This window comes from Entelurus aequoreus, linkage group LG02 (genome assembly GCF_033978785.1).
Source record: "Entelurus aequoreus isolate RoL-2023_Sb linkage group LG02, RoL_Eaeq_v1.1, whole genome shotgun sequence".
In the NCBI taxonomy this organism is placed as follows: domain Eukaryota; kingdom Metazoa; phylum Chordata; class Actinopteri; order Syngnathiformes; family Syngnathidae; genus Entelurus; species Entelurus aequoreus.
The window spans coordinates 77499833-77522049 of NC_084732.1; the positions used below are offsets into that span (position 1 = coordinate 77499833).

The 22217-nt window shown below is 41.3% G+C and overlaps 2 protein-coding genes across 3 annotated transcripts in view; one reads left to right on the forward strand and one right to left on the reverse strand.

The window, feature by feature from the left end:
• Positions 1 to 728: 728 nt before the first annotated feature.
• On the reverse strand, positions 729 to 21683 carry arl14ep (ADP-ribosylation factor-like 14 effector protein). The gene is made up of 5 exons (XM_062032851.1): positions 21483 to 21683; positions 14111 to 14312; positions 13883 to 14014; positions 4255 to 4295; positions 729 to 2546 (listed from the first exon to the last, which is right to left on the reverse strand). The coding sequence occupies exons 1-5, from the start codon at positions 21551 to 21553 to the stop codon at positions 2318 to 2320; spliced, it is 675 nt and encodes a 224-aa protein (XP_061888835.1). The 5' UTR covers positions 21554 to 21683; the 3' UTR covers positions 729 to 2317.
• The window catches only part of nr1h3 (nuclear receptor subfamily 1, group H, member 3), a 55424-nt gene continuing 48653 nt past the window's right edge, over positions 15447 to 22217 (forward strand). For both annotated transcript variants that reach the window (XM_062032818.1, XM_062032837.1), the window contains exon 1: positions 15447 to 15600. The gene's annotated coding sequence lies outside the window, so the exon portion shown is untranslated. The remainder of the gene's footprint in view (positions 15601 to 22217) is intronic.

The window sequence follows — 22217 nt, forward strand, 5'->3', positions numbered from 1 at the left end:
TGTAGTTGGAGCGAGAGAGAGACACACACGCTGGAGAGCAGAGCGAGACACACGCTGGAGAGCAGAGCAGAGCAGCAGGAGAGACTGGGACTGAAAAGTCGAGTGAGATTGCTGAAGCGTGGACGCAATAAAACATTGTTAAATCCTGAATACCAGGCTCTCGTGCAAGTGTGTGGTGATCAGAAGAACCCACTAGAGCAGTGGTCCCCAACCTTTTTGTAGCTGGGGACCGGTCAACGCTTGAAAATTTGTCCCACGGACCGGGGGGGGGGGGGTTGATTTTTTTTTTCATAAAGAAATGCAATCATGTGTGCTTACGGACTGTATCCCTGCAGACTGTATTGATCTATATCGATATATAATGTATATATTGTGTTTTTTATGTTGATTTAATTTTAAAAACAAAATAATAATTTATTTTTTTTAAATTACATTTCTTGCGGGGCCCGGTGGTTAGGGACCACTGCACTAGAGGGCAACCTCTACAGTTAAATACTGTACATATTTTAAAGTATGTTTACAGTGGTGTGCAAAAACATTAAAACACTTGTCAAATCTTAAGAAACTAGTGTTTTATTATTACAAAGCCTTAATTTCACTTTTTTGCAATTGTGAAAGGTAAAGGCAAAAGTACTGAGAATATTTCACCTACACATTTATCAGTCCAGTCCTTTTTTTTTACATTTTATTTTAATATTCATTCATTCATTTGGCAATAATTACAACAGTGCTTCTTTCTGGCATTGTGCCTAAGTATTTTCTCACAGTTTCAACCTCAATGTCATTCCACACTCTCAGAAGCCAGTCGTAATCAATATATAAAGGGAGATTTGATTCCAGAATGCAGTAAGTTCCCTAGAAATTGACAAAGGTATCATGCAAGTGTCTCTGAAATTTTAATTATGCAATAAAAGTATGGTTGCAGGTTCCATTATGAAAGAAACAATGGCTTTATTTGGGTGTTTTTATTGAAATAAAACTTAGTTTTTCAGGTCATGGCAAGTGTTGTAATATTTTTGCACACCATTGTATGAAACGGTGTCGGAGGTTTTTAAAGGCTTTCATAGGCGGAATAGATCATATACCCAATACCTGCATTGAAAGCTGCCTCTTACAGGCCGTTTTTCCAAAATTTAGCACGCACAGAAAATGGAAAGACACGTAATCTTGTCTCACAGATTGTGGATGATAGGCCTTTTTTTTTTTACACACCATCCTCATTGATGTAGCATTTCCAAATCATACAGACTAAGAATAAACTATTTTAACATACACATACGTTTTAAGAAGTTAAACATGTAGAATAGGTCCCCTTTAAACATTTGTATTCCATGCTTCTAACCGGAGCAGCCGGTGTGATTTTGTTGCACTGTACAATTAAATGCATTTTGATGAGTTGAATTTTTAATTGCTTCTCTCCTGAAAATTTAATGAAACTTTCATCTGAATTGCATTATTAAAAAGTGAGTATACACATAATCAAACACAAAATCTGTCTTGTTTTAAATTATATCCTAAAATAATGTTCTGTATATCACCAGTAGAAACATTATATTGGAAATGAAGTTTATTAACATGGTTTTTGACACAAAGTTTTTAGTAAAGCAAGAGCTGTTGAATGCAAACCTATATAAATAAAAAAATACTCCAATATTTCTGCCTATCTTCTATCACGAACGAGAGTTTTGAGCATTACTATTGTATTAAAACAGTCCTTTATAGTCCAACAAGACGCAGCTGAAATATCTGAAGGTTAGGCTGCCATCGTCCTGATGTAGCCTCATCAAAGTAGTCCATCCTTCTGTTATACACTTGTTGGCCACAACGTTAGACACACTTGTACTGGTAATCAAAAAAGATCCAAAAAACTGTAATATCATGATTCTTCCAACCTATAAGTATGACAACCGTAATACCTCCCCTACAGTGTCAATCAAAAAGAACTAGGGATGGGTACCGGATTCAGTACTTTCATAAGCACCGACCGAATTCCATCTGTATTACTGGGTATCCATTTACGTCAAATCAAACGGTGTCATATTTCGATACCTTTGTTGCAGGTGACATCACATCCGGTTCAAGTAAACAATCACTCACTCATGCAGCACTCACAGCGGACTCAGCCAAACTTCCTCTAAGTAATGTTGCAGTTTTCAATACTAACAAAGCAAGTATGCTTGGTAGAAAACGCTTGTGAACGGTACCCGCCCCTGATAAGAACTGAGAATTCCAACAACGTGTGAAATGTTTGCTAGCTTTCTATTAGGTTGTATTTGATTGTGTCCGGTATATACAGTCTGTGTTTATTTGGCTGAAATTAAAAAGCATACTTGTTGCGAATGATCTCACCTCCCTCCACTTCTACCTGCTCGTAAAGCCACTTCCTGTTACATCGGCACTCAAACCCACACTTGCGTGAGCTACACTCGGTGCAGGGATAGAAGCAGCCCGTGCAGTCCACATCCAAACAGTCACACAGGTCCTTGCCGTTGGACAACAGTCGACCTTTGCTGTCATAAACTCTGCTCTTGCCTGCGATGTTCTGCCTGCACGATACAGAGGAGAGACGTCACACACTGGACTGCTTTAATGTTCTTTTCCAATCAATAATCACTCTTTATTTTCAAGGTTTGTGTAAATGGAATGTCATTATTAATTAAAATTTGCACTGAAGGTCACAACCACATTTGGCTTGAGATTTTTTACAATACTCTATTACTCAGTAATTCCCAGTTAGGTGCACCAACTTTGAATCATCCTCACGTTTTCCTGTTTTTGTTACAGACTACTTTCAAGGCATTGAATCGATCACAACTAGCCTGTTCCGATTGTCTTTGAGACATTCCACAGCTTATGCGGGCAGGCTTCATCAGTTCAGGGTGCAGGATCCCAAGTAATAATCCTCGACCAGACACTAATGGTTTCCTTGTCTTTTCCATCTTTGTCTGGGCATGCCCCCTCTTGTAAAGAGAATACTTTGGATCCTGCTTCAAGACCTCAGACTAGAGCAGTCCTATATAGTGTAAGTCTGTGAGCATGAACTGATGAAGCCTGCTCAGATGCTGTGTTAATTTCGTTGACTAATAATTTTCTTCTTAGTCACCAACCTTTTCCTCTGACTAAAGTAATCAAAACGATAATGAAATGAACTGACATTTTAGTCAACGAATAAATCGGAGCTCAAAATATTGACAAACAAAATCCAAATCATATTTAATTTTGCCTTGTAGATGGTGGGGGCACAACCTCAGAAACTATCCAATCACAGCTCTTAAACAGCGTATGGGAGAGGGGCCGGGATTTAATAATTTTAGTCTAGTAAATTTACTGTAATTTTAGATGACTAAAACTGAAAATGTGTAATTTCTTTGATTAAATTGAGATGCCTAAAATTTTACTAAAACTGTAAAAGATTTTTTGTTAAAAGATAAGACAAACTAAATTTTAAAAAAAACTGCTCAGATGAAAGGCTAAACGTCTTCTAAGAGAATCTGAACAGTCCAGTTTTATCGATTCAATAGCCTTAGAATACAACAAACTGAACGAATAAAAATATTTCCAGGCCTGTTTCACACTACCTACTACAAATGTAACGATAAACTGTTAATATAAGTCATAAGTATAAGTAATGATAAGTAGTAATGGTTAGTATCACCACTTTAAACTGAAATTCCCCCAAAAAACTTGATTAATAACTGCACGTTGATCGACCCATGTACAGAACTGCTAGCTATTTTACATGCCAACATGAAAACGAGAGTCATTAACGTCTTTCCCCATTAAGAAACGACATACTTCAAGCTAAACGTGTATAAATACATTACTGTCTGAGAAACTAAGCTATTCTATTGTTCACATTGAACCTACTGTACAGTATGTGCTCTCTTAGGAGTGATCCATATATACTTGGAGGAATATGGCACACAGGAAGTGAACTTGTGTGTTACATAAACCTGAAGTTTAGCGCACAACTCCTGCTTTGCACTTATTGTGGAAAAAAAATTTAAAAAATCACTCTAAAGCCTTTATAAATAATAGGGCTGCAACATTTAAATTGATTAATTCATAATAATAAAAGATGAAGCAACATAATTGTGTAGAATATTATTCTAGTAGTCTGGAAAAAAGCTGAGTACTTAAGCTAAAACACACGAGCAGGCTCGTATGGGATGGTTAACTCATTAACAATTCAGCAACAATGAAGAGAAACGCGTATGCCAATACTTCTATTTACCAACACCCACAAGGTCTCACCTATCAGACAGCTGTTTTCCCCCACGGCCTCCGCGTCCACCCTGGAAGAAACATAAGCAGCATTAGGCATTTTCCCTACAGTTAATCGTGAAATAAGCCACCTGCCTCAGAGCAGATACAGATTAAGCTGAGTACTGTGAGGACCTCTAAAGTTAGATAGAACCTTGTAGCCCACTTCCATGACAACCCGTCTTAAATACACATTGTGGTCGGTCGGGCTCACTTACAGCGATATTAGTTAGCGATAGAATTGATAATGTGGACTTTTGGACTTGATTACACTTTGTAGAAAAAAAACAGAAGCCCCCCTAGGGCTTTATGATAAACTGTATATCTTTTCTCACTAAATTTAGACTTTGGGAGTGTAACAGGTTTGGAGTTGTTACAAATGTTTGAATCTCACACAGCCACGCAGTATATACTGTACACAACCACAATGTAATCTCATTTAGTATTATTAGGGTTGAGCATTGATTGCAACCCAGCCTTACGATGCAATTAAAATTTGTAAGCCATGGGTATCCAAACTGCATCAGCTGACAGAGCTTTTCTTTTTTTATGGGCCTGTTGCACATTGTAGAATTAAAATAAACAAAGAAAAACCCAGCAAAAGTGGAAAAATTTAGAAAAAAGGCATATTTGTGTATGTCATTAAATGTATACTATATATATATATATATATATATATATATATATGTATATATGTGTATATATATATATATATATATATATATATATATATATATATATATATATATATATATATATATATATATATATATATATATATATATATATATATATATATATATATATATATATAACAGGTTTGTCTTTAAATATATGTATGTATAGTAGAAGTGGGGGAAATAATAGATTTTTAGATGCATCGCAATTCGGACAAGAACGATTATAAAAGTGAAGTGTGAATTATATTTATATAGCGCGTTTGTCAAGTTACTCAAAGCGCTTTACATTGTGAAACCCAATATCTAAGTTACATTTTTAAACCAGTGTGGGTGGCACTGGGAGCAGGTGGGTAAAGTGTCTTGCCCAAGGACACAACGGCAGTGACTCGGACGGCGGAAGCGGGGATCGAACCCGCAACCCTGAAGTTGCTGGCACGGCCGCTCTACCAACCGAGCTATACCGCCCGATCCAGCGGTATATAAATCGATCGATTAGTAAACGTCAATGATCGATAATCGATATATTCATTGTAAATAAAGTAATGCAGACAGTTCTAAAATGTAGCTGCGGAGGAGAGATCCGAGCAGCTCCTCTATTTTAGGGCACTTATAATCCAGTTAATTTAATACATGTGATGGGAAATAATGTATAACTGTTTATTTTTACAAATACACTGCTTTTAAAAGTTGCAATTGATAAATGCTTACAGTATTTAGTCAAACGAAAATAAATGTAAAACTGCATTAACATACATAAATTAAAAATGCATCAATAATTGATTTTTAATCGAATCGTAGCTCATGAATCGTGATCGTAATTGAATTGTGAGGTGCCCAGAGATTCCCAGCTCGAATGTCTAGGGATGAGTACCGATTCTGGTACTTTTTTGGCACCAGCCGAATCCTGCCGCACCTATCGGGCACCGATTCAAATAAAAAACGGTGCCTTGTTACGGTACAGGAGTTGCGCGTGACGTCAGCCGGCTTTTCACACTTTGGCACCAAGCGATCACTCCAGCAGTACTGAGAGCGGACTCAGCCAAACTACCACTAGGTAATGTTGCAATTTTCAATTGCAACAAAATAGTGACTCAAAAAATGCTCCAACATAAGTTCAATAAAGCTCCACTTTTAAAAAAACGCGCTAACTTGACGCTAATATACATTGGCTTTGCTATTGACATGGTACTGATTAGCATTAGGGATTTTACATGCCGATTTCAACACCTCCAAATTTGCTAATGAAAAACTAAAACTAAGATTCACATGACAATCAAACAGCTGGTGCGTAGTAAGTTCAATACTTACAGTATTAACACTTTTTAGGGGTTAACAAAAGACTAGACAGCAAAGACTAACTAGCCAACACACCATAAACTACACACTACTACCGTCTAACATCTTGGACTTGCAACTGTAATTGAGACTCAGAAAAGTTTTAATATAACAAGATATAACAACTGGACAGCAGTAATAATAATCAGCTCATTATTAAATGTTGCAGTACCGTATTTTTCGGATTTTAAATCACAGTTTTTTTTCATACTTTTGGCTGTGGGTGCGACATATACTCCGGAGCGATTTATGTGTGAAATTATTAACACATTACCGTAAAATATCAAATAATATTATTTATCTCATTCGCGTAAGAGACGAAGCAAATGGCAGCAATCGTCACACACACGTCAGCAATCGTCACTCACACGTCAACCAATAAGAATTCGGCGGGGGAGGGTCATGGCAGAAGTGCATTGTGGGTCATGGTAGGCTAACTGCTATATGCTATACGCTACTGCCGTAGCTATTAAAATGGATCACATCAACATTGGCGGTAACTTATAAAAACTGAGAAGGGCTGAACTAAAATGGCACCGAAAAGAAAATCATATACTGCAGATTACAAGCTGGACGTAGTGAAATATGCAGCAGAGAACGGCGATCGAGCAGCAGAAAGAAAGGACATACCAGAGGCAACACCGGGGAGGAAGATTTCATCGGATTTAGCGATTAGGAGTGACAGATTGTTTGGTAAACGTATAGCATGTTCTATATGTTATAGTTATATGAATGACTCTTGCCATGATGTGTTGCGTTAATATACCAGGCACGTTTTCAGTTGGTTATTTATGCGTCATATAACGTACACTTATTCAGCCTGTTGTTCATTATTCTTTATTTATTTTAAATTGCCTTTCAAATGTCTATTCTTGGTGTTGGATTTTATCAAATAAATGTCCCCAAAAAATGCGACTTATACTGCAGTGCGACGTATATATGTTTTTTTCCTTCTTTATTGTGCATTTTCGGCCGGTGCGACGTATACTCCGGAGCGACTTATAGTCCGAAAAATACGGTATATAAAGTGATTTTATTATCAAAAACAATATTTATTAACGCACAAAAAAGTACCGAAAATTGGTACCGTTGATTGATTCTCAGGTACCGGAATTTTTGTACCGTATGTGTTCCATTATTATGCATGTACAACGTTTTTTAGCCAAGTTGAAAAAATTACATGTACTTGCGTCATGGCCAATTATGCAAATTAGATGACGCGTCATCTTGCCTAATTGAAAAGGGCCCTGTAATCATTTTAATCTACATTTAAAATACTTCCTTGTGGTCCAGATGAGTCTTGGATATGCTTTGGTGGAAATTTTACCCCAGAGTCGCTTTTATAACCTGTTTTTTAAGTCTGTCTGCAAGATGTTCGATTCTGGAGGCATTTCTAGATTGCAAATGAATCCACGCCCCACCCTCTATAAAAGTATCATAATTTACCTTTTGAAAATATAAATTTTAATTATGTATTCTTGAGGTTGTCTATTTTAGTTTTAGACATTGTCAAAAATAAACTTCACAAAAATTATATAGATTCACCCGGTCACACCATTACGTACACCTGCACACTTACCAATCGATTCAGACTTTGCATAAAAAAAGCTGCTTTTAGTAGTGTTTCTATTACTGCATGTCGCCTGCCAGTGTTATTATGCACATGCCAAGATCAAGCGAAAATAATACCATATTGTCTGGACTATAAGGCGAACTTAAAATCCTTTTTTTTTCTCAAAACTCGACGGTGCGCCTTAAAACCTGGTGCGCCTAATGTAAGTAATAAGTTGGGTTGAGCTTACCCACCTCAAAGCTATTTTATTTGGTACATGGTGTAATGATAAGTGTGACCAGTAGATGGCAGACAAACATAAGAGATAAGTGTAGACTGCCCTATGATGGGTCTCAAGTAAACAACACCAACATTTTAAATGTTCCATTGAAAATATAGAACATTACACACGTCGCTCAAAAATCTATCAAAATGTTTTAGTACGACTTTGGTAAGCTAGGAAGCCGCACCTCTTGAAGGATTGTCGGCGCATTAAACATACAAGTATTATTATGGCGTGTGTATACGGTAAGACATATTTTCTGGCGTTTTGTTTTGCAATATTATGCAAAAGCAACTTTTCTTACCTTCTGGTACCTGCTGATCTGTATTTGGGATCTGCGTAAATCCTGAAAAATTGCGCCCATTCGCACCGACGCCATAGTTGATAAGCTTCTTCTTTTTAAGTTAAGTTAAAGTTAAAGTACCAATGATTGTCACACACACACTAGGTGTGGTGAAATTTGTCCTCTGCATTTGACGCATCCCCTTGTTCACCACATGGGAGGTGAGGGGAGCAGTGGGCAGCAGCAGTGCCGTGCCCGGGAATCATTTTTGGTGATTTAACCCCCAATTCCAGCCCTTGATGCTGAGTTTTTCTCTATCTTCTTGTTATGGGACATTATCCACCGTGTAAAGTTCTTACTTATATCTGTCAGTAAACTCGCCATGGAAACGCTAAAACATACCTGCGTAGTAAGTTTACATTATTCACCCAAGGAACTTTAGTTATTAGAGTTCCGGTCGGACGGTTTTTCATGGGACACATTTCCGGTGTGGTTGTTTCCGGATGAGGAGATGCTGCTCCGTTATTGATTTAAGTAAAGTATGAATGTCATTAAAACAGTTAGCTCCATCTTTTGACACTTCTTCCACTCCCGTCCTTGCACGCTACACCGCTACAACAAAGATGACGGGGAGAAGACGCTGTCAAAGGTGAGCCACGTAAATAAGACCGCCCACAAAACGGCGCACCCGGAAGCGACTGTCAGAAAGCGGCTTGAAGATGATCTCTAAAAGATTAAAGATTAAAGATTAAAGTACCAATGATTGTCACACACACACTAGATGTGGTGAAATTTGTCCTCTGCATTAAACATAATCGATGCAACATTTTGACCAAAGAACCACCATTACATGTTATGTAGACCACAAGGAAGTGTTTTCAATTCAGAAAAAAATAATAATAATATGACTTCTTTATTGCGCCCTATAATCCGGTGCGTAGGGGGGTGGGTAGAGATAGCACCCTTGTTGATTGGCAGCTGCTCCCTACTCGTAGGGAGGCCACGCTTCACCGGTTCTCATCCATCCCCTAAATCTCTCACGTGCTGGCTCCAAGCGCCACACCCCGGTACACTGCCTCAGCTGGCAGACCAAACCACGTGAGGGGGTGGTGTGTACACTGCACCACTAGGCGGAGGAGCTGCACCAGTCAGCCAACGGCTAGGGCGGAGGAAGACCACATAGGACTCAACGGCCAAGTGTAAAGGAGTAAACCTTACAAATCCGGAGTGGAGCCCCGAAGGCGGATAGGTGCTCGCAAGACAACACCCTTCCGGCAACTCCTGCAGCAAAGCTGGTGCCAAACGTCATGCTCCGCATTCCTTTGGATCCCGTCAGCCAAGCCAAGAGGGGGATTCTGACGACTGGGCAACCCAAAGTCCCCATACCTTATGCCCAGGCTTGCGCCATGGAGGTCACAAAAACTGGAGAGGTCACTCCAGCCTCGCTCGCAAGAGTGAGGACACAACACGGAAGCTGGCAGTTTACGGGTTATAAGTCCCATCTGATTGGCGTAAGTATGGGGCGCCGCGGGTCAGCTTCGACGGTGGGAGGGATCATAGTGTCCCAGTGGACGACTACTGCCCGCCTTAAACCGGGCAGCCCCCGGTCAGTAGGGTGTCGGCCCGCCAACGTTTGCCTGCTTCAGTGGGTGCCTGGAGCTTAGTGTACTGTAAAGGCACGATGAGCAGACGGTAAATCTTTGCACCAAACAATAAGAAAATTAAAAAGAAGACTCCAGCTCTTCTATTTGGTAGCTGGAACGTGCGCACTATGCGCACAGGCATCTCAGATGACCTCAGAGTGGTGGAAGACACCAGAAAGACAGCCATCATTGACAGAGAGCTCACCAGACTCAACGTCAGCATAGCTGCCCTCCAAGAAACCCGGCTCCCTTCCAGCGGCTCCCTCAGAGAGGAGAACTACACCTTCTTCTGGAAGGGCAGAGAACCCGAAGAGCCCCGCCAGCATGGTGTTGGCTTTGCCATCAAAAACACCCTCCTGGCTGCAGTGGAGCCTCCCTCAGGTGGCACCGAGCGCCTTTTGTCCATCCGCCTCGCCACTGCTGCTGGTCATGTCAACATCCTCAGTGTGTACGCTCCCACTCTCACCTCATCGGAAGACACAAAAGACCAGTTCTATGGGCAGCTTGATGAACTGATAAAGGGCCTCCCAAAAGATGAGCCCTTATTCCTCCTTGGCGACTTCAATGCCAGAGTAGGTGCAGATCACAAGTCATGGCCCTCCTGCCTTGGACGTCATGGCACAGGGAAGGTAAATGAGAATGGTCAAAGGCTGCTGGAACTGTGCTCCTACCATGACCTCTGCATTACAAACACCTTCTTCGAGTGTAAACCATCACACAGAGTGTCGTGGAGGCATCCGCGGTCCCAACGCTGGCACCAACTCGACCTTGCCATCACCAGGCGCTCTGCCTTAAACAATGTCCTCATCACCAGAAGCTACCATAGTGCAGACTGTGACACTGACCATGCCCTTGTGTGCAGCAAAGTGCGTCTCCAGCCACGCAAGCTACATCACTCCAAACCAAAAGGCCGCCCCCGGATCAACACAGTACACATGTCAGATCCCCTTAAGGTGGACGCATATGTAACCAACCTGGATGAAGCCCTACAGGACTTGCCAGATCATGACGCCACAGGAAAGTGGAATGCCATGAGGGACAAAATTTACAACACGGCCATGTCCTCGTTTGGCAAGAAAGAACATCCCTGCCAGGATTGGTTCAAAGCCCACCTTCCAAGGATGAAACCAGAAATAGAGGCTAAACGTGCAGCCTTCTTAGCACACAAGGAATGCCCAAATGAACAGACACTCACAGCACTCAGAAGGGCTCGGAACACCACCCAGCGTGTTGCTAGACAGTGTGCCAATGAATATTGGCAACAACTGTGTAAGGAAATACAGAGCTGTGCCGAGTCCGGAAACACACGCGGCATGTACAACGGCATCAAAAAGGCCCTTGGCCCTGCAGTAAAAGGAATTGCCCCCCTGAAATCTCTGTCAGGGGAGAAGATCACTAACCGGGAGGAACAGATGACCAGATGGGTGGAACACTACTCAGAACTGTACTCCCGTGAAACATCAGTTTCCAATGCTGCCCTTAGTGGTACGAAGGATCTGCCCATCATGGAGGAGCTAGATGAAGTGCCCACTATGGAAGAGCTCAGCAAAGCCATTGATGCCCTCCCAAACGACAAAGCACCAGGTAGCGATAACATCCCACCTGAAGCCATCAAGCACGGGAAACCTGCCCTGCTTCAGCCTCTGTATGAGTTGCTCTGCATGTGCTGGGAGGAAGGTGCAGTCCCACAAGACATGCGTGACGCCACCATTGTGACACTGTATAAAAACAAAGGTGACCGCAGTGACTGCAACAACTACAGAGGGATCTCCCTTCTCAGCATTGTCGGCAAAGTGTATGCACGCATCCTCCTCAACAGGCTGCAGAGACTCGCGGATCGTGTCTATCCAGAATCCCAATGTGGCTTCAGAGCAGGCAGGTCGACAACTGACATGATCTTTTCCCTTCGACAGCTCCAGGAAAAGAGTAGAGAGCAAGGCCAGCCACTCTACATGATGTTCATAGACCTCACCAAGGCCTTCGATCTGGTCAGCAGGGAAGGCCTATTCCAGCTCCTTGAGAAGATTGGCTGCCCCCCAAAGCTCGGCAGCATGGTGACCTCCTTCCATGTCAACATGAAGGGCACAGTCCTGTATGACGGATCATCCTCAGAACCATTCTGTATCAACAGTGGTGTCAAGCAGGGCTGTGTACTTGCACCAACCCTTTTCGGGATTTTCTTTTCCCTGCTCCTGTCTTACGCCTTCGACTCCTCCACTGATGGTGTATACCTGCACACCCGGTCTGATGGGAGATTGTTTAACCTGGCGCGACTGCGTTCTAAGACCAAGGTCAGGACAGTTCTCATCAGGGAGATGTTGTTTGCTGATGATGCAGCCCTCATGACTCACACAGAGGATGCCCTTCAGAGTTTGGCTGACCGCTTTGCCGATGCTTGTAAGCAGTTTGGGCTCACAATAAGCCTGAAGAAGACCAACATCAGTGCACAAGACATCAGTACTGCCCCCTCCATCACAGTTGATAACATCAGACTGGACACTGTGGACGAGTTCACCTACTTGGGATCAACAATCAGCAACAACCTCTCACTGGACATCGAACTGGACAGGCGTCTCGGAAAGGCAAATACCATCATGGCTAGACTGACCAAGAGAGTGTGGGAGAACGGAGCGCTGTCAGAACACACCAAGATCCGTGTATATCAGGCCTGCGTTCTCAGCACCCTTCTCTATGGAAGTGAATCCTGGACCACCTATATGAAGCAAGAACGTCGGCTCAACACCTTCCACATGCGGTGCCTCAGGCGCATCCTCAACATCAGCTGGCAGGACCACATCCCATACACCAACATCCTGCAGCGCGCCAAGATCCCCAGCATGTACTCCCTGCTGAGTCAACGCCGTCTCCGCTGGCTCGGCCATGTCCGACGGATGGAGGATGGAAGACTACCTAAGGACATCATGTATGGACAACTGACCATTGGCACCAGACGAGCTGGTCGCCCCCTACTACGCTTCAAGGACGTCTGCAAAAGAGACATGAAAGCATGCAACATCTCTCCTGACAGCTGGGAGGTACAGGCCATGGACAGAAATGCTTGGCGTCAGACTGTCCACAAGGGCAGTGCAGAAGCTGAGGTGGCAAGAGATCGGCTTGCAGCAGAGAAGAGGAGACGCAGGAAATGCACTGCAGCAACCCCTCAAACCCAGGCCACCTTATTCATTTGCACAAACTGCAATAAAGACTGTCACTCACAGATCGGACTGCGCAGCCATAGCAGACGATGCCAAACAACATGACAAGACTCCAGACGCGCATCAGTATGGTCTCTCGAGACTGAGCTGCCGATGATGATGATGATGATAATCCGGTGCGCCTAATATATGATAAAAGATTAAAAAAATACACCATTCATCGGCAGTGCGCCTTAAAATCCGGTGCGCCCTATGGTCTGGAAAATACAGTACTTTATCCTATTTTTTTTCAACATTTTATTAATTTTTACTTTGTCCTTTTTTCATAGCCTGAAGCAGAGGATGAGGAGCTCCTACTTCTCTGGCTGAAAGCTTGACTTAATGTCCAAATCAGTACGTCCACCTCGTTGACGTCACAACGTAACAAGACTGCAAAACCCCGCGAACATCTCACACCAAAATGTATGACCCTTTTGACTTGATGCTTTGGCACTGTTTAAAACGATTATCCAACATTGTCTAACATTTCCATCCATCCCTTTTCTACCACTTGTCCCTCTCGGGGTCGCGGGGGTGGCTGATGCCTATCCCAACTGCATTCATTGTATAACATTTATAGGTCCAAAAAATAAAATTCATTATAGTTCCCCTTTATTAAAATGTAATAGAAAAACAATAGAACACTCACTCTTGAGCTTCTTTTGTCCCTGCGTTGAATGGCAGGCTCCCGCCCTTTGTCTCGCTCTGCTTGTGATGCCAGTTGATTTGCGGCACCTGCTTCCCTGGGTAATGTCACTGAGGCCCGTTTCCGTAGTTCTATCTGTCAATTGTTGGACAGAGCTTATGCTTACATTTATAGTAAAGGATTACATGCTTGACCATGGTTAGTGAAGAAGAAGAGAAACATTTGCCAAACCTTTGAAGAGTCTTGGGGCTGCCCAAGCGGGAACAAGGTCGGCACTGCGTCCTCCCTAAGGAACTGTTTGCCATTGTAGTCCCTGAAGCAGTCGGGTGCGAAATGGTCTGAGCACAGGCAGGTGTTGGCTGTTGGGATGAAGTTTTTCAACCCCAGGCTCTGGACCCATTTGGCGGAAAGGGAAGGTTTGCTTAGTGGAAACCTGACAAGAAATAATGCATGGAATGGGTAGTTTGTTTTTTAGACAGTTGAACCATTATTTCAGTGATCACTTTTCAGTTTTTTTCCCCCAATATGGCGCTACTGTAGTGCCTGCTGGTTGCAGGAGCTCTGTGCTCTTGTGTATCCTCCTTTTGTGTTCTGGATGTTTCCCTCTTGTGTTAATGTGTTTCATGCTTTTTGAGTTTTCATGCCCTTTAGGGACTGCGCAACAAGGAGTGGCACTTTTGTGACTTCTGCTATGCTTTTTTGTTAACTCTTGGACCTACCTCGGAGCAGCCTTTTGGCCATGGCCATGTTTGCACCTGACACCAGATGCTGGCTCTCTGTCACAGCAGAGTCCGCGTGGAGAGACCGGAGGAGATGCGGAGGGAGAGACGGGGCTGCGAAGCTAGCGTTGAGCCTCAGCCTTACTCATCTTCCTCCCCAGTGTTTTACCTTTTTCCCATCTTTTACGGGGCGCCTTGTGGCGACCCAGCAGCGTTCCTGTTCTGTAACCCTGTACACTGTTTGTTTGTCTAATCTTCAACGGGTTTGTGCTGAAAACAAAGTTTTGTTGTACTTGTGCAATGACAATAAAGTCCTATCCTATCCTAGGATGGACGAATTCCACAAAGCCCTGGCTGAATAAGCATGTATCGGACAATTCTCGCTCAACTGCGCTAACTGGGCATTGGCCGAGAGCTACTGGGCAGCCTAAGACGGAGTGGGCTCTCATGGTTGCTTTGTTGGGTCTGTTCCTGTCTCGCACCCCAGTGGACGATGGCGTGGAGCATTGCATAGGCCACTGCGGCGTGCAGCAGTGTTAATTTTGTTGACTAATAATTTACATCTTAGTTGTCGTCAACAACATATTTTCCCCTTACGACAATGAAACAAAACAAAATGCACGTTGACTAAAACAATAACAAAATAACTGACATTTTCTCCGACTAATAAAATGAGACGAAAATGTCAGAAACAAAATCAGATTATATTTTATTTTGTCTTGTAGACGGGTGAGACAAGTTCGTAATATGTCCAATCCCAGCTCTTTAACTGCGCATATATGAAAGAGGGGCCGGCAGTTAGTTACGAAGGAGAGCCAATCAGATGCTTTTCCTTGTGAGATGAGGAAGTTGAATTTCTCACCGCAAAAACAGTAATGTGTGGATTTAACATGTTCCACATTGTAGTATGTGCACACACGGGAGAAAGTGAAGAGGACAAGTTTTACTTTTGACGCTATGTGATGCCATCAGCGGGAGAGTCATTGTGACATCTACACAACTGTAAGTTAAAGCTATGTGTATTTGCTACTTCCGGTTCTCCCGTGTTCATAAACAAATTATAATGAAGGCATGTTTTGTGCTTGAAAGACATTTATTGGCATTAACCATTGTATGCATCATACATCATTCCTGACCATAAGATCATGCTACTTTTGTGTTAAACAAATGCTTTGCAGGTAGTGTAACTAAAGGTGCTTTCAAATAAATTTAAAAAGGCCTTTTTACTTTATATTTTACTAAATTTACTATAATTTTAGCTGACTATAATGTGTAATTCCGTTGGCTAAAACTAGAGTAAATCTAAATCAATTTAAATGACTAAAATTTGACTGAAGCTAAAATACATTTTCGTCAAAAGACTATGACTAAAAATAAATTAAAAACTGCTGTTGACAGATTGACACTGGTGTGCTGTATGCAGGTGTTGAAATTGTGTTTTTGTCTCGTTGTTTGTCTATATGTATCATCTATTGCTCATTTTGTTTTTTGTTGTGTTTAAGTTTTGTAGCTGTATGTAGAAATGCATCAGCTCTGTTCTCTTTAATGTATTGTATGTCCTTTAAGTTCTTTAATGTTTCTTTCTTGCTTTAATGTGTTTTAACCTTGTATTTTGTGGACTTCTTGAATCTGCACTGCAACCACATAATTTCCCCATTGCAGAATAAATGAGGTCTATCCTCTCCTATAGGGGTCCTTTTTTGAAAGGTTGTGGCTCTCTCCACGAGTGACTTAGGTACCTTTAGGTTAGGTTACACTTAAGAATAATCCTGTGGAAGATCAATGACCTGCAACACTGCAGCTGGTATTTTGCTGAGGAACTCCTGGATATTCTTTCAATTTCAATTTACAAAACCCAAAACCAGTGAAGTTGGCACGTTGTGTAAATCGTAAATATGCAAATATTAGCTCATTTGGAATTTGATGCCTGCAACATGTTTAAAAAAAGCTGGCACACGTGGCATAAAAACTAATAAAGTTGAGGAATACTCATCAAACATGTATTTGGAACATCCTACAGGCTAATTGGGAACAGGTGGGTGCCATGATTGGGTATAAAAGCAGCTTCCATTAACACAAACAAGGATGGGGCGAGGGTCACCACTTTGTGAACAAATGCGTCAGCAAATTGTCGAACAGTTTAAGAACAACATTTCTCAACGAGCTATTGCAAGGAATTTAGGGATTTCACCATCTACGGTCCGTAATATCATCAAAATGTTCAGAGAATCTGGAGAAATCACTGCACATAAGCGGCAATGCTCGTGACCTTCGATCTCTTAGGTGGTACTGCATCAAAAACCAACATCAGTGTGTAAACGATATCACCTCCTGGGCTCAGGAACACTTCAGAAAACCACTGTCAGTAACTACAGTTGGTCGCTACATCTGTAAGTGCAAGTTAAAACTCTACTATGCAAAGCCAAAGCCTTTTATCAACAACACCCAGAAACGCCGCCGGCTTTGCTGGGCCCGAGCTCATCTAAGATGGACTGATGCAAAGTGAAAAAGTGTTCTGTGGTCTGATGAGTCCACATTTCAAATTGTTTTTGAAAACTGTGGATCAAAGAGGAAAAGAACCATCCGTTCTAGGCGCAAAGTTCAAAAGCCAACATCTGTGATGGTATGGGGGTGTATTAGTGCCCAAGACATGGGTAACTTACACATCTGTGAAGGCACCATTAATGCTGAAAGGTACATACAGGTTTTGGAGCAACATATGTTGCCATCCAAGCAACGTTACCATGAACGCCCCTGCTTATTTCAGCAAGACAATGCCAAGCCACATTCTGCACGTGTTACAACAGCGTGGCTTCTTAGTAAAAGAGTGCGGATACTGGCCTGCCTGTAGTCCAGACCTGTCTCCCATTGAAAATGTGTGGCGCATTAAAAGCCTAAAATACCACAACGGAGACCCCGGACTGTTGAACAACTTAAGCTGTACATCAAGCAAGAATGGGAAAGAATTCCACCTGAAAAGCTTCAAAAATTGGTCTCCTCAGTTCCCAAACATTTACTGAGTGTTGTTAAAAGGAAAGGCCATGTAACACAGTGGTAAAAATGCCCTGAGCCAACTTCTTTGCAGTGTGTTGCTGCCATTAAAATCTAAGTTAATGATTATTTGCAAAAAAAAACAATGTTTCTCAGTTCGAACATTAAATATCTTGTCTTTGCAGTCCATTCAATTGAATATAAGTTGAAAAGGATTTGCAAATCGTTGTATTCTGTTTTTATTTGCCATTTACACAACGTGCTAACTTCACTGGTTTTGGGTTTTGCAACACCCACAGATTCAAGCGAGATGAGGCAAAGCAGACCAAGAACATTGCTGAGTCGCTGCGATGTTTTACAATATAAGTATTTTCTAAGTACAGTATGCTTCATCATTGGTCTGATGTAGAGATGTGACATTCGCAAACAAATCAAGTCTTTTGAACGGCTCTTTTAAGTGAACAATTCGATTCGTAGCCACGAGCCGTTTGTTTTTCAAGCACATGCAGTGTCTTTAATTGACCACGCGCCATGTCTGCACCACCCGGTTGGTGACTGGAAATTAAAATATAATTTAATTTAATAAAATCTACTTTTAATTTAAAATTAAACTACAAACAAGTCAGAATCAAATGAATCCTAATAGTATTTGGATTCAATTTTCTGGTTCATCGTAAAGTTGTACAAGTGTACACACAGCAGGGAGGTACAATTTTGTATTTATATTTGTATTATCAGGAGTGCACAAAAAAATCCATTTACACCTGAATCGCGATTCCTATTTATCCTGAGTCTAAATCAATTCATAATTTTCAAAAATCAATATAAAAAAACAATCTATTTTTAAAAGACATTTTTAGGTTGTCACCGAATGCAGCTGAGATAGGCTCGAGCCCCCCTGGCGACCCTAAAAAAGGGACACGCAGTAGAAAATGGATGGATGGATGGACCATGCAACCAGAAGGAGCTTTTCTAATCCGTAAGCTGTTTTGAAAAAATACAATATAATTATTATATTAACTAATACATTGTTAGAATCGGTTTGAATCAAGAATCGTAATGAATCGACTCATCACCCAAAGAAACCGATTAAATCATTAGGTGCCCAAAGATTCTCACCCCTAATTATTATGTCCATATTTTTATTTTATTTATACTTTTAATACACATTTTATTTTGTACTTATTTTTTCAGCTTTTCCCCCCTCTAAGGTTAAATACTTTTGTGCGACTACGTTTTTTAGGTGAGGGAAAATTTTAACTAGCGATGTCACTGTCAAACCATGACCTTATGTAATGTTTACAATGAAAACACAAGTAAAATACAATTGTAGTCATTATTTCAGAATAATTTTCACCCATAGAATAATATTGGTTTAAATTAAAATTATTCTGATCCACATATTGTCTTATAACTGCTACCAGTGATTATTGCCTGGATAACAAAAACAAAAAACTAACTAACTCGTCATGATCAGACCCCAACTTAAAAGCCTAATATCAGTTTGGAAGGAGATCCGATCATCTAAAGTGAAGTCAAGTAACTCATTTGGTCAAAGTCCCTGTCTTTTTCCTTCTTTAACACTTTTGTCCACGTGTATATACGAAGCCAGTGATTCTCAAACGGTGGTGGTACGTGGACTCCATCTAGTACTATGCCAAAGAATCAATTACATATTCTAACCACAGTGGTACTGTTTAAAATGTGTGTAATGTTACTGTGGCCAAAAATATTAAAGGCCTACTGAAACCCACTACTACCGACCACGCAGTCTGATAGTTTATATATCAATGATGAAATCTTAACATTGCAACACATGCCAATACGGCCGGGTTGACTTATAAAGTGCAATTTTAAATTTCCCGCGAAACTTCCGGTTGAAAACGTCTATGTATGATGACGTTTGCGCGTGACGTCGATGGTTGAAACGGAAGTATTCGGACACATTGTATCCCAATACAAACAGCTCTGTTTTCATCGCAAAATTCCACAGTATTCTGGACATCTGTGTTGGTGAATATTTTGCAATTTGTTTATTGAACAATGGAGACTGCAAAGAAGAAAGCTGTAGGTGGGATCGGTGTATTAGCGGCTGGCTGCAGCAACACAACCAGGAGGACTTTGACTTGGATAGCAGACGCACTATCCGACGCTAGCCGCCGACCGCAACGATGATCGGGTGAAGTCCTTCGTCGCGCCATCGATCGCTGGAACGCAGGTGAGCACGGGTGTTGATGAGCAGATGAGGGCTGGCGTAGGTGGAGCGCTAATGTTTTTATCATAGCTCTGACGAGGTCCCATAGCTAAGTTAGCTTCAATGGTGTCGTTAGCAACAGCATTGCTAGGCTTCGACAGGCGGCACAGCATTAACCGTGTAGTTACAGGTGCAGTGTTTGGTTCGGTGTCTCCTGATAGTAGTATTGTTGATCTTCTGTCTATCCTTCCAGTCAGGGGCTTATTTCTTTTGTTTCTATCTGCATTTAAGCACAATGCTATCACGTTAGCTCCGTAGCTAAAGTGCTTCACCGATGTATTGTCGTGGAGATAAAAGTCACTGTGAATGTCCATTTCGCGTTCTCGACTCTCATTTTCAAGAGGATATAGTATCCGAGGTGGTTTAAAATACAAATCAATGATCCACAATAGAAAAAGCAGAAAGTGTGGAATCCAATGAGCCCTTTTATCTAAGTTACGGTCAGAGCGAAAAAAGATACATCCTGCACTGCACTCTAGTCTTTCACTCTCACGTTCCTCATCCACGAATCTTTCATCCTCGCTCAAATTAATGGGGTAATCGTCGCTTTCTCGGTCCGAATCGCTCTCGCTGCTGGTGTAAACAATGGGGAAATGTGAGGAGCCCTTCAACCTGCGACGTCACGCTACTTCCGGTACAGGCAAGGCTTTTGTAATCAGCGACCAAAAGTTGCGAACTTTATCGTCGATGTTCTCTACTAAATCCTTTCAGCAAAAATATGGCAATATCGCGAAATGATCAAGTATGACACATAGAATGGATCTGCTATCCCCGTTTAAATTTTAAAAAATCATTTCAGTAGGCCTTTAAGTTAAAGTACCACTGATAGTCACACACACACTAAGTGTGGTGAAATTACTCTCTGCATTTGATCCATCCCCTTCTTCCACCCCCAGGGAGGTGAGGGCAGCAGTGAGCAGCAGCAGTGGCCGCGCTCTGGAATCATTTTGGGGATTTAACCCCCAATTCCAACCATTGATGCTGAGTGCCAAGCAGGGAGGCAATGGGTCCCATTTTTTATAGTCTTTAAGGCCTTGTGGTTAGAGTGTCCGCCCTGAGATCGGTAGGTTGTGAGTTCAAACCCCGGCCGAGTCATATCAAAGACTATAAAAATGGGACCCATTACCTCCCTGCTCGGCACTCAGCATCAAGGGTTGGAATTGGGGGTTGAATCACCAAAATGATTTCAGAGCGCGGCCACCGCTGCTACTCACTGCTCCCCTCACCTCCCAGGGGGTGAACAAGGGGATGGGTCAAATGCAGAGGTTAATTTCACCACACAAAGTGTGTGTGTGTGACCATCATTGGTTTTTTTTTTTTTTTAAATAAAACCTTTTTTGTTTTTAATGAATATTTAGGCCTACTAAGCTACTGTATTTTAATGTTGGTCATGTTTTTTAATGTGGCACTTGGAGAAAGTAAAGTTTTGTATTATAACATTGTTATACAAAAGCATTATGAATAATTTTAGTTGGAATAAGATAACAAGTGGCTACGGCATTATTCAAGTTAAAACAAACCAAATACAAATAAAAAGTATATAGTTTCAAATGTGGGTTGGCTGGGGACAAAGTTTTGTTGTGTTATAAAACATATTAGTCTGCATACCAGTAGAATAACTCCGCTTTCATTAACTTACCTATAAAATCTGATTTCCGACCCCTTCACAAACTTATTATTGCACCCCGTCGACGCACAGGTGACCGGCATGGTGTTGTTTTACTCGGAAAATAAGCACGAAAAAAATATGTTTGTGTGCAGAGTCTTGTGTTGTCCGTCTTACGAGCGACGCGGGTATAGGTTGTCTATTTCCGGTTTTCGACCGAAAAATGAAGGTGTGCTCCACAGAACAGTGTCCTCTAGTGGCGTGTTGGACTCATTCGGAATAAAGGAACCTATCTGGTTGATGGAAAATTAATTGAGAGGTTGTTTTTATTTTTGTTATATTTACGGACTGTAATTCCTTTATTTTTAATTTACGGACTGTAATTATTTTATTTTTAATTTTTTTAATTTTTCTAATAATATTTATTAATTCATTTGATAGGGAAATCATAATACAGGTACTGAGAAAACAGACATTTTTTTGTCCCCCACCCTCAAAGCAAATAATAATAATAATAATAATAAGAATAATAATAAGAATAATAATAATAATAATAAATAAATAAAATACAATTTTAAAAAATTACAGAAAAATAATAAAAGCCTACATTTCAGTCACAGTGGGTAGCAATGTACTTCCTTCCCCTTCACCACAAGCAGATAGAGAATCACAATAACTGATTAAAAGGGGGAAAAAAAGGTAACGACAAAAATAAAACTCACAAACAAACAGAGAAGTGTCACTGAATAAAAACAACAACAACAACAA